At 32.9% G+C, this 12,184-nt stretch overlaps 1 protein-coding gene and 1 pseudogene across 3 annotated transcripts in view; both read right to left on the bottom strand.

The window, feature by feature from the left end:
- The window catches only part of MAN1A2 (mannosidase alpha class 1A member 2), a 377,203-nt gene that overhangs the window by 85,539 nt on the left and 279,480 nt on the right, over positions 1-12,184 (bottom strand). For all 3 annotated transcript variants that reach the window (XR_005215262.1, XM_037826268.1, XM_037826267.1), the window contains exons 9-10: positions 9,279-9,394; positions 2,058-2,277 (exon numbers count right to left, since the gene is read on the bottom strand). Coding sequence is in view for 2 of the 3 variants with exons in the window: in XM_037826268.1 (XP_037682196.1) it covers positions 2,058-2,277; positions 9,279-9,394 (336 nt within the window). In the remaining variant the exon portion in view is untranslated. The remainder of the gene's footprint in view (positions 1-2,057; positions 2,278-9,278; positions 9,395-12,184) is intronic.
- On the bottom strand, positions 4,173-6,608 carry LOC119526815 (annotated as a pseudogene).

The raw sequence follows: 12,184 nt of genomic DNA on the forward strand, positions 1-12,184 counted from the left end.
TTTTCTTTTCTCAAAGAAAGGTAAGAGGTAGTAGAGGGAGTTTTCAATATTAATATTTCACTGTGGTCCAAAATAAAAGGATATAGATTGAATAGTATTGTGTACAATATTAATTAGATTTAACTTCTATAATTATATTGATAATACCACCTGAATTGGTATAGAAATTGGCTGCATGAAACTAAAATTTTAAACTTCTCATTAAAGATTGTATTTTGCTTATTGGTCATTCAGAAGTTCACATATAAAACATACTAGGAAAGAAAACATATTTGTTGTGAAGAGTCCATGAATAAATATGTATAAGCATAAATTATACACATATCAAGTCTATTATTTTGACCAAACCATGGGCTTCATATTTCTGGAGGGATTATCTCTTAAGTTCTCTTTTGTTTAGCACAAGGAATATCCAGAGATGAGCAATTTGAGTACAGTTTATATGGTGTAACAATAAGGGAAGAATTAAACCATTTTCCTGCATCCTCCCCACCTTTAAAGAAACAAGTAGTTGTAGACGTTAAGTTTAAAAGTTGTAGACTCCTAAAACATGTCCAATATTCCATGTCCAATGGAGTCCAATTGATATATGTAGCTAAAGAAATTAAAATTTTTTCCCGAATGTGATTGCATACATTCCAGGGAAAGTAATTTATCCAATTTTAATACAAAGTAAATCAAATGACAAAACAGCTAACATTTTAGTGATGTTCATCAATTTTGGGGGGAAACAATCTAGAAATCTAAAAAAAGAAAGCATTGTATTTTGGAAGTTTAAGACTGGGTATGGCACCAATTCTGCATTATGCCTCAGGATAAACTGAAACACTATCAGTCTAGCTTCCTATGTAGATATATATATATGTTTGGAACTACCACTGAGTTACTGTTCAGTTTCATGACCAGATTCAGCAGTGTTTCTTTCAAACACAGCTAAATATTAAACACACAATATCTGATATGTTTCAGAAACCACAGGGACCAAAAATTAGAGCATAGCCATAAGAAAATATAGTGGAGGGTGTAATAGCCTGGTAGAAAGTATGCAAACCTAAAGTGGTACTTTTTAATTAAAAGATCTAAGTCGAGATTAAACATGAGTAAAAATAGTGGAGGACTTGAAAATACAGGGCACAAATCAAGTAGTAATCTTTTTGGCTACACCATGACAAAGGATCACTGGTTCATCTACTTGCAATGTAAGAATGATAATCTGAACAAGAACGACAGCAATGACCACAGACTTCATTTAAAAATATTTCATTTATACTCACAACAACATTGTCAAGACAGTAGGTATTATTATCCCAATTTTTTGCAGATAGGCAAGTGAGGCTCAGGAAGGTTAAATGATTTGCCTAAGGCTTTTGGATAGTAAATCATGGAACATGGGATCTGTGAATCATAATTCACCTGTTCTTTCCATAATATCAATAGTGTTTCATATCAGCATCAGCAATGTCACTGTGAAATGCTGAAGTCAGAAATATACTATAGGGGAAACCTTTCATGACTGTGGAATTCTATGAATTTCTTAAAGGCAGAAGATACAACTTGTGCATATTTTAACCTGCAAGCATCCAGAATAATGCTTGGCACATAATGGGGTTTCCATGTTTAATGAAGTAAATGATTAATTATAATTTTATATATATATATATATATATATATATATAATATAATGATGTAATTATAACTATCCATATCATATTGGATATGTCTGTTTTATGAAATTTTGTTCTGTATTTATTTGATTTATGGTCAAAATTTGCATAACACTGAATATCCATTCTGGTCTTCAATGTTTTACCAATTTTAGCTTTAAAAAACTTCAAAAACAACTACTCCAAATTATTTATTAACAAAAAACAGTAGAATTTAGAATAAAAACACATTTCCAGAATTAAAATTCAAGTTCTAAAGAAAATAATTTACTGTGTTAGAGTAAACTATTTTGAAGTGAAAATATGCCTACATATTTCCTTTTTGATTCCTGAACACATTTTTAAATTAGAGGCTATTCTAGAGTAAACAATTAGCCTTATTAATATTCTTACCTGTTCTGTCATATGACTCATGACAAGTACGTGCAATTTCTGCTCCAAGCTCTAAATAATGACCAGCTTTATCCATTCTGGAACCATCTGCCCCTAGTGCAAACATTCCCCCAGCAAAACAGGCCAAATGCCCCATCTTCTTTTCCAAGTGTCCATTCTTCCATTCTCCAATAAAGACAAGACCTCCATGGGACTTCTTAATAAGATGTTTTTCTATAGCCTGTAAACAAGAAAGAGTAGATTTTCAAATTTCGGAAGTAAACCATTGGTATTCACACCTACCATTACCCTCTGGTTTTCACAAAGCCTTAGTAACATGATATTCTGCAAAGTAGTAACTTGCCCAGACTTAGGAGACTTCATTTAATAAACTCTCATAGATGTCAACAAATAAGTTTTGGAGTGAATGATTAAGTTGCATATAACCTGGGATATAATCCTAATCTTTACTATAATGAAACAGGGTGGGAGAGAGGACACTTGGTCTAAAGATAACCTTTCCATATAATATAACCCATTTATAGGGTTTAAGATTATGAAACATTCAAGATAACCTAAAATATTCTACTTATTTATTATTTTATTAAACAAAAACAGAATAAAAAGTATACTTAAGTTAATCAGAAAAGTATGACTTTTAATAATCAGTTAAAAGACTTCTCATTTTCCTTGAGGCTGTTATACTTGGCAAAGTACTTTAAAAAGATACTGTTAGGTGAGCCACTTTTCACATAAGAAGCTAACAAAACTAACTGAAAGTTCAAATACTTATCTCTTAATTCTTTAATCCTTATTTCTCAAACCTACACATTTGTTTTGGATGCAGTGCCATGGATAAGAAAGGGCACATGATAAACATATAATGCATCTCTTGGAATGTCAATTTTATTCAAAAGATGTGGGGGGGGGGGCAAAGGAAATATTCCATATTAAATAAACTTGAATGTAACGCAGAGTAGACTTGAACAATGCTATTTAATTTTTTGTTGTTGTTAATAGCAACTTTATTGTTTCACTGGTGCAAAAACAAAAAAAAAAATCCTAATTGTGTGATGCATTTTCCCCTAAATTTACAATAATGATTATACATAAATTATATAAATCACAAATTTTAGAACACAAACTATTTAGAACAAAATTATTTCAATAAATATGCCCAAAGGACTACATAGGTTCTTAATGGATGGCTGAGTCCAAATACGCAAAATATAACATCTTGTTTTGACCATGGTGCTTTAAAATTCTCAAACATGCATTAATATACTCTAGTGTTAGGGAAAATATTATACATGGCCTCATTTTCCATTTAGGAAAGAGCTCAAGCTGAATTCCACAATCAGTATTCCTTTTCTCTAAATTAAATTCAAAAAGCTCTTAGCAGATTTAAGAAACTAGAATGTGAAAACTAAAAAGAGTTTAAAAAGAAAGAGGAGAGAATCTGTAAGAAAGGGTTAAGTTTAGCTTTCACATAAAGGCAACATGGGATAGGGAAAATGGCGGCAGAACTGGCTTAAACAGGCTCTGTGGTAAAGGGAAGGAGGGAAAGCCATGACGTAAGCTTAGAATCAGCACCAGCTCCTCATATGGGAAAAATAACCAGGGTTACTGGAATGTAAAGGGATATGGGGTATAATCAAAGGCGGGAACTCTCAGTGGGAAATTTAAACTAGTTAACTCTCTCTGATAGGCTGTATAATTCAAAATCTCAAAGGTGGGCTAGTTAGCTCTCTCAGATAGGCTGTAACCTCTGCAGGACCCAGCCAATGGGGAAACGGGAGGGACTTGCATATTAGGGGTAGGATAAAACTATCTCCATGTTCTTTTTCTGGCACGCCTGCCATGTTTCTGGCTGTGCATCCATTCTTGCAAGATCGTGAATAAATTCTTTTCTCCTCCAAAATAAATAAATACATAAATAAATAAATAAATAAATAATAAATAAAATAAATTCAACTTGAACTACAGAACAGAGACAAACACTTTTGGGTTAGTACTCCCAAGTAATGGAGAAAATTATACAAACAACAATGAAACAAAACAGGAAAAAAAGAAAAGAGAGCTTCATTAGTAGCCAAGATACTTTCTTTTTTTTTTTTTTAAGTACATCACAGGAATTTTAAATAGCAGATAAGTCATGCTACTTGGGTGATCAGCCAGACCTGAACATTTATGAAGTGAATAACTTTATTAATGTCCTGAAGGTGAGTGTCTGGAGGTGCTGGGTAAAACACATCACAGGTAAGAAGAGAGAAATCTACCTCAGCACTTCTGAAAGGCACAATCTATGGAGGGAAACCTAGTACAATAAAACCTTACTGGATGTAAATGGAAAGGAGTATGGTTAGCCTGTTTCCTTTTTAAAGGATGAGACCTTCATAAACTGGCCCCTCAGATTCTGGTGATTGCCGCCTCAAGCGCAAATGCTCCAGTATGATATGAAAATGTTTGTTAATCTGCTCTATTTCTTCACTGGACTCAAGATTTGGAGGTCTTCTCGAATCTTCTGGATAAGCTGGTTCAAAACCTGAATTGTTACCGCATCATTTTTCTTTTCATAAAAATAGATGTATCTATTCAGAATTTCTATAAAAAGCTGTACTTGTAGAGAAGGGTCCATGCACTGATTTGCTATTTTTAGAGCTTTCTTTAGGCACTCCATTACCCTCTTGCCTCCATGAAGCTCTTCCCCATTTTTGTCTGTGTTTCTGCCAGACCAGAAGAGATGTGCACAGGTGCTCACAGCTTGGCCCTGATCAGGCTTCTTCAGAAGTTTGGATGCAGCAAGTGCACACTGAGTCCTCAAGCGTTCATGATTCTCTTCACCGAAGCACCTCCCCCTCTCAAAAGTACCAATGATCAAGGTGATGCCAGCCTGCTGTGCTTGGAATCACTGATTTCATCTTCATAAGAGAAAATGCCTGGGACATAAATTCATATGCTACTGTTTCATGGTTTTCAAAACCAATTTCTCCAGCAGCTAGAGCCCCTTGAAGAAAAAGTCTTAAGGGCAATTCTGCCAGCTCAGCTTTTTCAAAGCACAGATAGTCTGGTGAGCAAACAAAAAAATCTTCTGGCATTTCTTTTCCCATTTGTCATCTACTTTAAAATTCTCTTTGTAGTGACAAGCCAGCTGGTAAGCTGCAAACACCAAAGGTGGCAGTGTGAAGTGAATCCATTGATTTCCACCAGCTCCAAAATGTTTTTGTGCTGTGTTTAAAATCAAGTACAGTTGATCAGGGTCCTCACACCGCAGAAGATGAATGAATCAGCCTACAAGGCTCTGCTCATCAGCAAACTCTTCTGGATTAGGGTCTTCTACAGGTTGATCTGGCTGGTCCTGAACCAACATGGATACTAAATTCATTATTGAATCCACCTGGTCTTGAGAGACAATTTCTGTGTTAAAATCCAGAATATTACTGAGGACATAACAACTTATGCTTTTTCTGGACTCATAGTCAAAATACTCAAAGAGTGGATGAAAATGTTTTAATTTCAAAACTGTTAAAATATTGTTGTGTCAATAGGTATCTTCAAAAGTCTGGTAAGCTCCTTTGAAACTGCACTACTGGTAGCAATGTGTTCAAGGTTGAGTTTATTAAATATTTCCACTGTTGTTTCTAGAACTTTATCAACATAGTACACATGATCAAGGTAACATTTCATGGCAAGATTAATGAGAGAAGTTGTAAAGATACAAATCCTCTGAAGACATATCCTATCTAGACTGTCTTACTATAGCAACCTGTTGTGAAAATATGTCCAAGTATAATATCTGCTGGGATTCCAGGTCCATCTTCATGGTGAGCAAATAAAGCTAATCTATCAATTAAAGCAAAGATTATGTTTTTCACATTTACATTTTGGTGTAACTCAGCACAAGCCCGAAGAAAAGGATTTAAAGTCTGAAAGTGAAATTCATCAGGGAAAACCTGAATAATACACTTTATGAGATATTCCTGGGCCAAAGCATCCCTATAATTCACAACTTGCTCCAATATGCCAGTCAAAACAATCTGTCTGTAATGTCCCACATTTATACCTTCCAACTGACTGAGGCACACCTAAGTTGTTCTCACTAAAATTCTCAGTTTTTGTCTTTCCCATTCTGTTTTTTCTCTGTCTTGGCTATGTCCCTGATGTTGCATTCACACCCAGAGCTTGTTCATTTCTGCAAAGTTGAGCAGTACAAAATCCATGGAATCACTGATATCACTAGTTGTTTCTTCACAGGTTGGCTCTCCTTCATCAGATAAGATGTTTCTGGTACACTGAAGAAGATAATTTCGAAGAAATAGACCCCTCAAGGGGTGCCGCATACCATGGCACATTTCTAGCAAATCTTTTCAAAATATCTTTTCTGGACTGAGGAAATAACTTGACATATACAACTCCAACTGTGATCAATAGATAAAGCCTTGGGATAATGTTTCCAGCATATTGTACAAGTTCATAGAGATCTGCCACTTTCCTTCCTTTAGCAAACTCATCTGTCAGACAGACCTCCAAGTAGTGTGATTCATCAGAAATAGCCATATGAAGTTCGTATTAGCTCTTTGGTGACAATGTAGAAGTTCGGAGTTCACCAAGCATGTTAGAAGCATATTTCAGAGCATCCATAAACTTGTTTTCTGTCCAGACATCTTTTCATCTGGAATGACTGGACCTTTACAGCCTGTACAGCTTCATCCAAGAGCTTTTCCTGCTCATCTTGAAGTGACTGCTGTGTTGTAGGCACGGCAACTCCCCAAAGCCAGGTGCCATTTAATTTTAAAGATCAGATTTTTTTTTAAGTTTTGCCCTTTTGGATTATGTTCACAGACTTTGCTGAGGGAAACTATGAATTCATTCTCTACCTTTAGAAGTACTTCCAGGTAAAAGAATAAAAAATTGCATTAATTCATCTTTCTTTGGTAGAAATTATTGCATATGATTAGAGACTATATTTTTCTTGCTGAAAATGAAAAGAAATATTTAACTCAAGAATTAGCTCTCATTTTTACAGTGGGTTGTTCTCTGAAAAGCTCCATAACAGTCACCTTTGGAAAATTTTTCTATATTCTCTATAAAACACAGCAGAAACCATGCCTCGTTCATCATTTTATACTCCACAAGACCTATAATAAAGTATGAACTTGATTAATGTTTAGTTAATAACTAAATTTATAAATAAATGGTGCTCTTAGATAATTGTATTTGACATGCTCAGGGACGAGGAATAGTTAATAACCAAAATAAGTGACTATCACTGGATTTTAAGTTTTTGCTGATTTTTTTCTTTTAACTATGGTACTCTGAAGCACGAATGAGAAGATTGGTTTGTTGAGTAGAAGGGTAATGTTTTTCATCTTTGTGGACCTCATGGCATTGAGCATGTGTTCCATATGTAAGGCACTGAATAAATGCCTAAAAATGATATCCATAGTTTTAGTTCTAAATTTTACATAATATTTTTGCCATTTCTTTTCATTGTCTTACCATGTTACAGTTAAAAGATATCTAAACATATCACCATGGACCTAATAGGACTCAAGTAAAAGGTGAGAAAAGATAGGGCTTTTACCAGAAGTTGACTTAGAGACCCCTGAAATTGCTTGTATGACTCGTCTTTTTCTAAGAAATATGACAAATGCCTAATGATTCAACCTGTATAAAATGCCAAACTATTTAATAGCAGTTAAGAATAATATTACTGTTTTATTAAAGGTATTAAAAAATCTTCACTAACATCAATACTTTCTTGCTTCCAAAGGATCTTTAAAAAGGTTTGTTTTTTTCCTTCACTATTTTAAAAATTAAAGACTAATTTTATGTTTAAAGAACCTTACTGAATATTATTTTTAAAAAGAAAACTAAGATTTTAGAACCAGGGATGTGGGTATCTGTATGTGTAGAAGACGGTGAGGTGAGGTTGGAATAATTTAAGTAGAATAGCATAGAAGGACAAATTTTAAAAATGATTTATTTCAAATTAGCCTGACTATTAAAATGTGATAATTACTACTTCTTCCATGCATTCCATATGTCACTCATTTTAGAATTTGTACATAATCTGTCTCCTAACCAAATCAACTTTTAATTAAACTAATAGCATAAAAACTACATGCTTGAGATCATGCTTCAAAATGAAAGTTGGCTAACTGGTCATTCAAAAACATTTACTAGGTGCCCATTCCGGATGTACAAATTAATAAAAACAGGACATCAAAAACAAATGGGGGAAAAAGATTTACAGACGATGATTTGTGGAAAATAATTTTAACTTGTGAAGTTAATTTCAAATAGATATTATGCCTTTCAAAGTATATACAATTAAAAAAGCAATGACAAATATAAAGTAGATATTCTTTTCCCTTAAACAAAAATCAAGCAAAGTAAAAGAAAAAATTGACTTTATATTCAGAATATTATAAGAAAGGGGCAAGCTATGAAGACAAAATTATTTATTACATGCTATACATAACATGCTACTTTCTAAACAACAAAAATATTAAATATATTTATTCATTTATCAAATACTTATTGAATACCTATTATGTTTCAGGCATTATGCTAGATCTTGAGACAAAGATAAGCAAATTAGTTTGCCCTTCAGGCAACTACAGTTTAGGCTCTTTTTAACAGTAGTAAAGAACACAGGCTCTGGGGCCAGACTGTTCAGTTTCAGGGCCACTGCTTACCAGCTATGTGACCTTCAGCAAGTTACTCAATCTCTCCCTGCCTTAAAGCCCTCATGCATAAAATGGGGGTAATGATTAAACTATTTAATACACACACACACACACACACACACACACACACACATATATATACACATATATACATACATATGAAATAGGTTACAAAAGTGCCTGGCATGTTGAAAGCACTATATAAATGTGCTGTCATTATTATTATGTGACGGTTCAAGCGGTCATTTGAAAAAAGAAATTCATAAAATCTATGGAAATGTATGTGAAACCAGAAGTTTATGTAACTATTTAGTTATTGTAGTTATCTAGTTACTGTAGACAGCAACTAAAATTAAAATATTTTCCACAAACAAAATGGTTTCCTAAATTTCAACCATTTCTTTAAAATACCACAATAAAGGAAAAATGAACATAGCCTTTTATACTACAATACTAACAAACTCTCCAGTAAATGCATATAATAAAATGGTCACTATCAAACATCATATTGTATATATGTTAAGTAGGAAAATGTTCCAATAACACTTACCTCAATAGCATCATCATACATCTTTCTTGCCTCATGGTCTGTTTTATCTGACATCAACCATGCTTTTAGTAAGTATTCATAAAAGCTGTCTCCAAGTCCACCAACTGATGTATGGTCTATAACAAAAGAGAAGAATGGAGGTGGAGGAAGGCAAGACAGAAGACAATTTAATAAAGTAATATTTTTCAATTAAAATAACTATATTACAAGTCAATAAATCAAAAATTATTTTAAAACAGTCCTATTTCTAACATATTTCAAATTTAGTCTGCTAAGAGTATACTGTAATCACTCTCCTCTATAAGTATACTGTAATCACTCTCCTCTATATGTGTAAAATCTTTTTCCTCTGGGAGTGGTATTTCACATATTCAGTAGTCTTTTTCTTGAACCAGTTTGTACACTGTCACACATTCAAACTTTTCTAGAATGAAAATAATTATCTTTCATACATAAATGGTTTTAAACATATAAGCAATGATTAAATAAGACACTTAAAGGTGATGTTAACCAACAAGAGCTCACTCAGACATTTTTCTGTATAGCATGGTTGGTGGTGACTCCTGTGCCATAGGAAATAAAGTTCACAAAGAAAAGAAAGTCCAAGAATTCCATTTAATATCACATTGTATAATAAGCTACTGAATTGCTACCTTTGATTACAATTTATACAGTCATTAGGACATATTTGTTTGCCCTATATTTTTTCCCCTCCCAAAACAACCACATTCTTTTATCCCTGACTTTCTATAAACTCTGCCCTATATCTTTGGACTTTATTTCAAAGCTCACGCCCTCCCTGCATGAAAAGAAAAATGTCACATTTCTTTTATCATTCATACAGTACTACCACTGGTTTTTCAGACTGAAGAGGAAAGGATAGCCTATTCATTGGTCTATGAAAAACTCATTTGGGAAAAAAAATGCATGTTAATATTTACAACTTTAGTTCACAAAAAGTTATGGTAGATTAATGATTTAAAAATAAAACATAAAACTATTGATATATCAGAAGAAAATACAAGAAAATGTGTGATCTTCCTAAGCAAATGATCTTCTTCAGCAAAACACAAAATGAAGGAGCCATAAAGGAAAAGATTTATAGTTTCATATGGTACAAGCTACCATAAATAAAAGATAAGAAATTGAATAGAAGAAGATGTTTTCAACATACAAAACAGAAAAAAGGTTAATACCCTAAACAAAAAAACTCTGACAAATAAATAAGGAAAGTTGTCAGGGTATACATACAAGTAATTCACAAAAAGTAAACACAAATGATAACTAACATAAAAAAAGATGTTCAACTCCACTAGTGATCAACAACAAGCAAAGTGAAACAATGAGATTTCATTTTTGCATAAAAAACTTTAAAAGATTGACAATATCCAGTGCTTATAAGGTTATGGTTCATTGTTGCCTAGATTGGAGGCAATCTGGTAGTAGCTATCAACATTTAACTAGGAGTTCTAGTTCTGTAATTCTATCCTATAATAACAGTTACACAAACACACAAATATAGATGGGTGAAAAAAGTTCATCACAGCATTATTTTCATTAGTAAAAAACTAGAGATAACCAAAAAAGTCTAGGGAAATGGCTAAATAAATTATGGTATAGACATATTATGAATGACCATGCAGTGATTACAGAGAATCAGGTAGATCTGTAATCCAATATTGAAGGATTTCTATTATATGCTGTTGAGTGAAAAAAAAAAGCAAGTTTCTGAATAACATATACAATTACTAAAAAAATTTTGTATGTGTAAATGAATGTTAGTATACACACAGAAAAGGTGTGAAAAGACAAGACAACTGTTAACAGTAATTACCTCTAAAAGTGGAGTCATTCAATTTACTTTATATATGTACATGTAACTTATGGAATTGAAATCATTTTATTATAGGAAATTATTAAGATGGGAAAGGGACTACAATCACTTTAAGCAATATGTCTGTTGATAACTCTAAATAATTCACTTATACTTTAAATAGCCTGCATCTCAAATGCACTTATTTTTCACTTTTTTCCATTAATACTAAGTGTATATTTTGATGAATTTTAACATATTCACCTGTGAAATCACCAACAAGATAAAAATACAGAATATTTCTGGCATTCCCAAAGTACTCATGTGGCCCACCAACCCTGAGAGATAACATCAATGTGACTGATACCACCATAGATTTGTTTTGCCAGGTTTTGAACTTCATATAAAATCAGTATCTAACCTGATGTAATTGAGTATTAAAAAAGACATAGGAGGAGTAGAAGACAGGGTTACAATATGATCCCTTATTCTAAGCTTCAGACTATACAATAAATCCACAATTAAATTTATAGTAGCTTTCAATACACATCCTATGTCTATACATTGAATAAACTTTGATGATAATATATGATGATGGGTTTAGAGGATAACTTTGATGCTAAATTAATTCTAGCAAATTAAGATATTTCATAATAAAAAAGATGAAAGATAACACATACTTGTAAAACATTAAAACAGTATAGAAATGAATAGAGCAGACAGGGAAAGTCCCTCATCACTTAGAGGTATCTGGGAGAGTTAAAGGTTAGGACTGTCTTTTGGTCACATTGTTGGGTAATGAACCAAAAGGGAGTGATTTTACATTTGGAAAGCAACCATTTCAAAACAGATGCATCAAAACAACTCTAACAAAATATTCACATCAGAACTGCTACATCAATTGTGTAGTTATGTCAAACGTCTTGACTCATTCAGTGAATGATACCATTAACATCTTACGAGCTGCCCTATCTTTTCCTAGACACCATCAACTGCTTAAAATCGTGCTGTATTTTAGTTGTCCTCGTATTTTAACTATGCTTTCTTGTATATAGCTTTAATTTCTTTCTCCAGATTTTCTAGTTGTCTTTCT

The sequence above is a fragment of the Choloepus didactylus genome, chromosome 2, assembly GCF_015220235.1.
Source record: "Choloepus didactylus isolate mChoDid1 chromosome 2, mChoDid1.pri, whole genome shotgun sequence".
Classification (NCBI taxonomy): domain Eukaryota; kingdom Metazoa; phylum Chordata; class Mammalia; order Pilosa; family Megalonychidae; genus Choloepus; species Choloepus didactylus.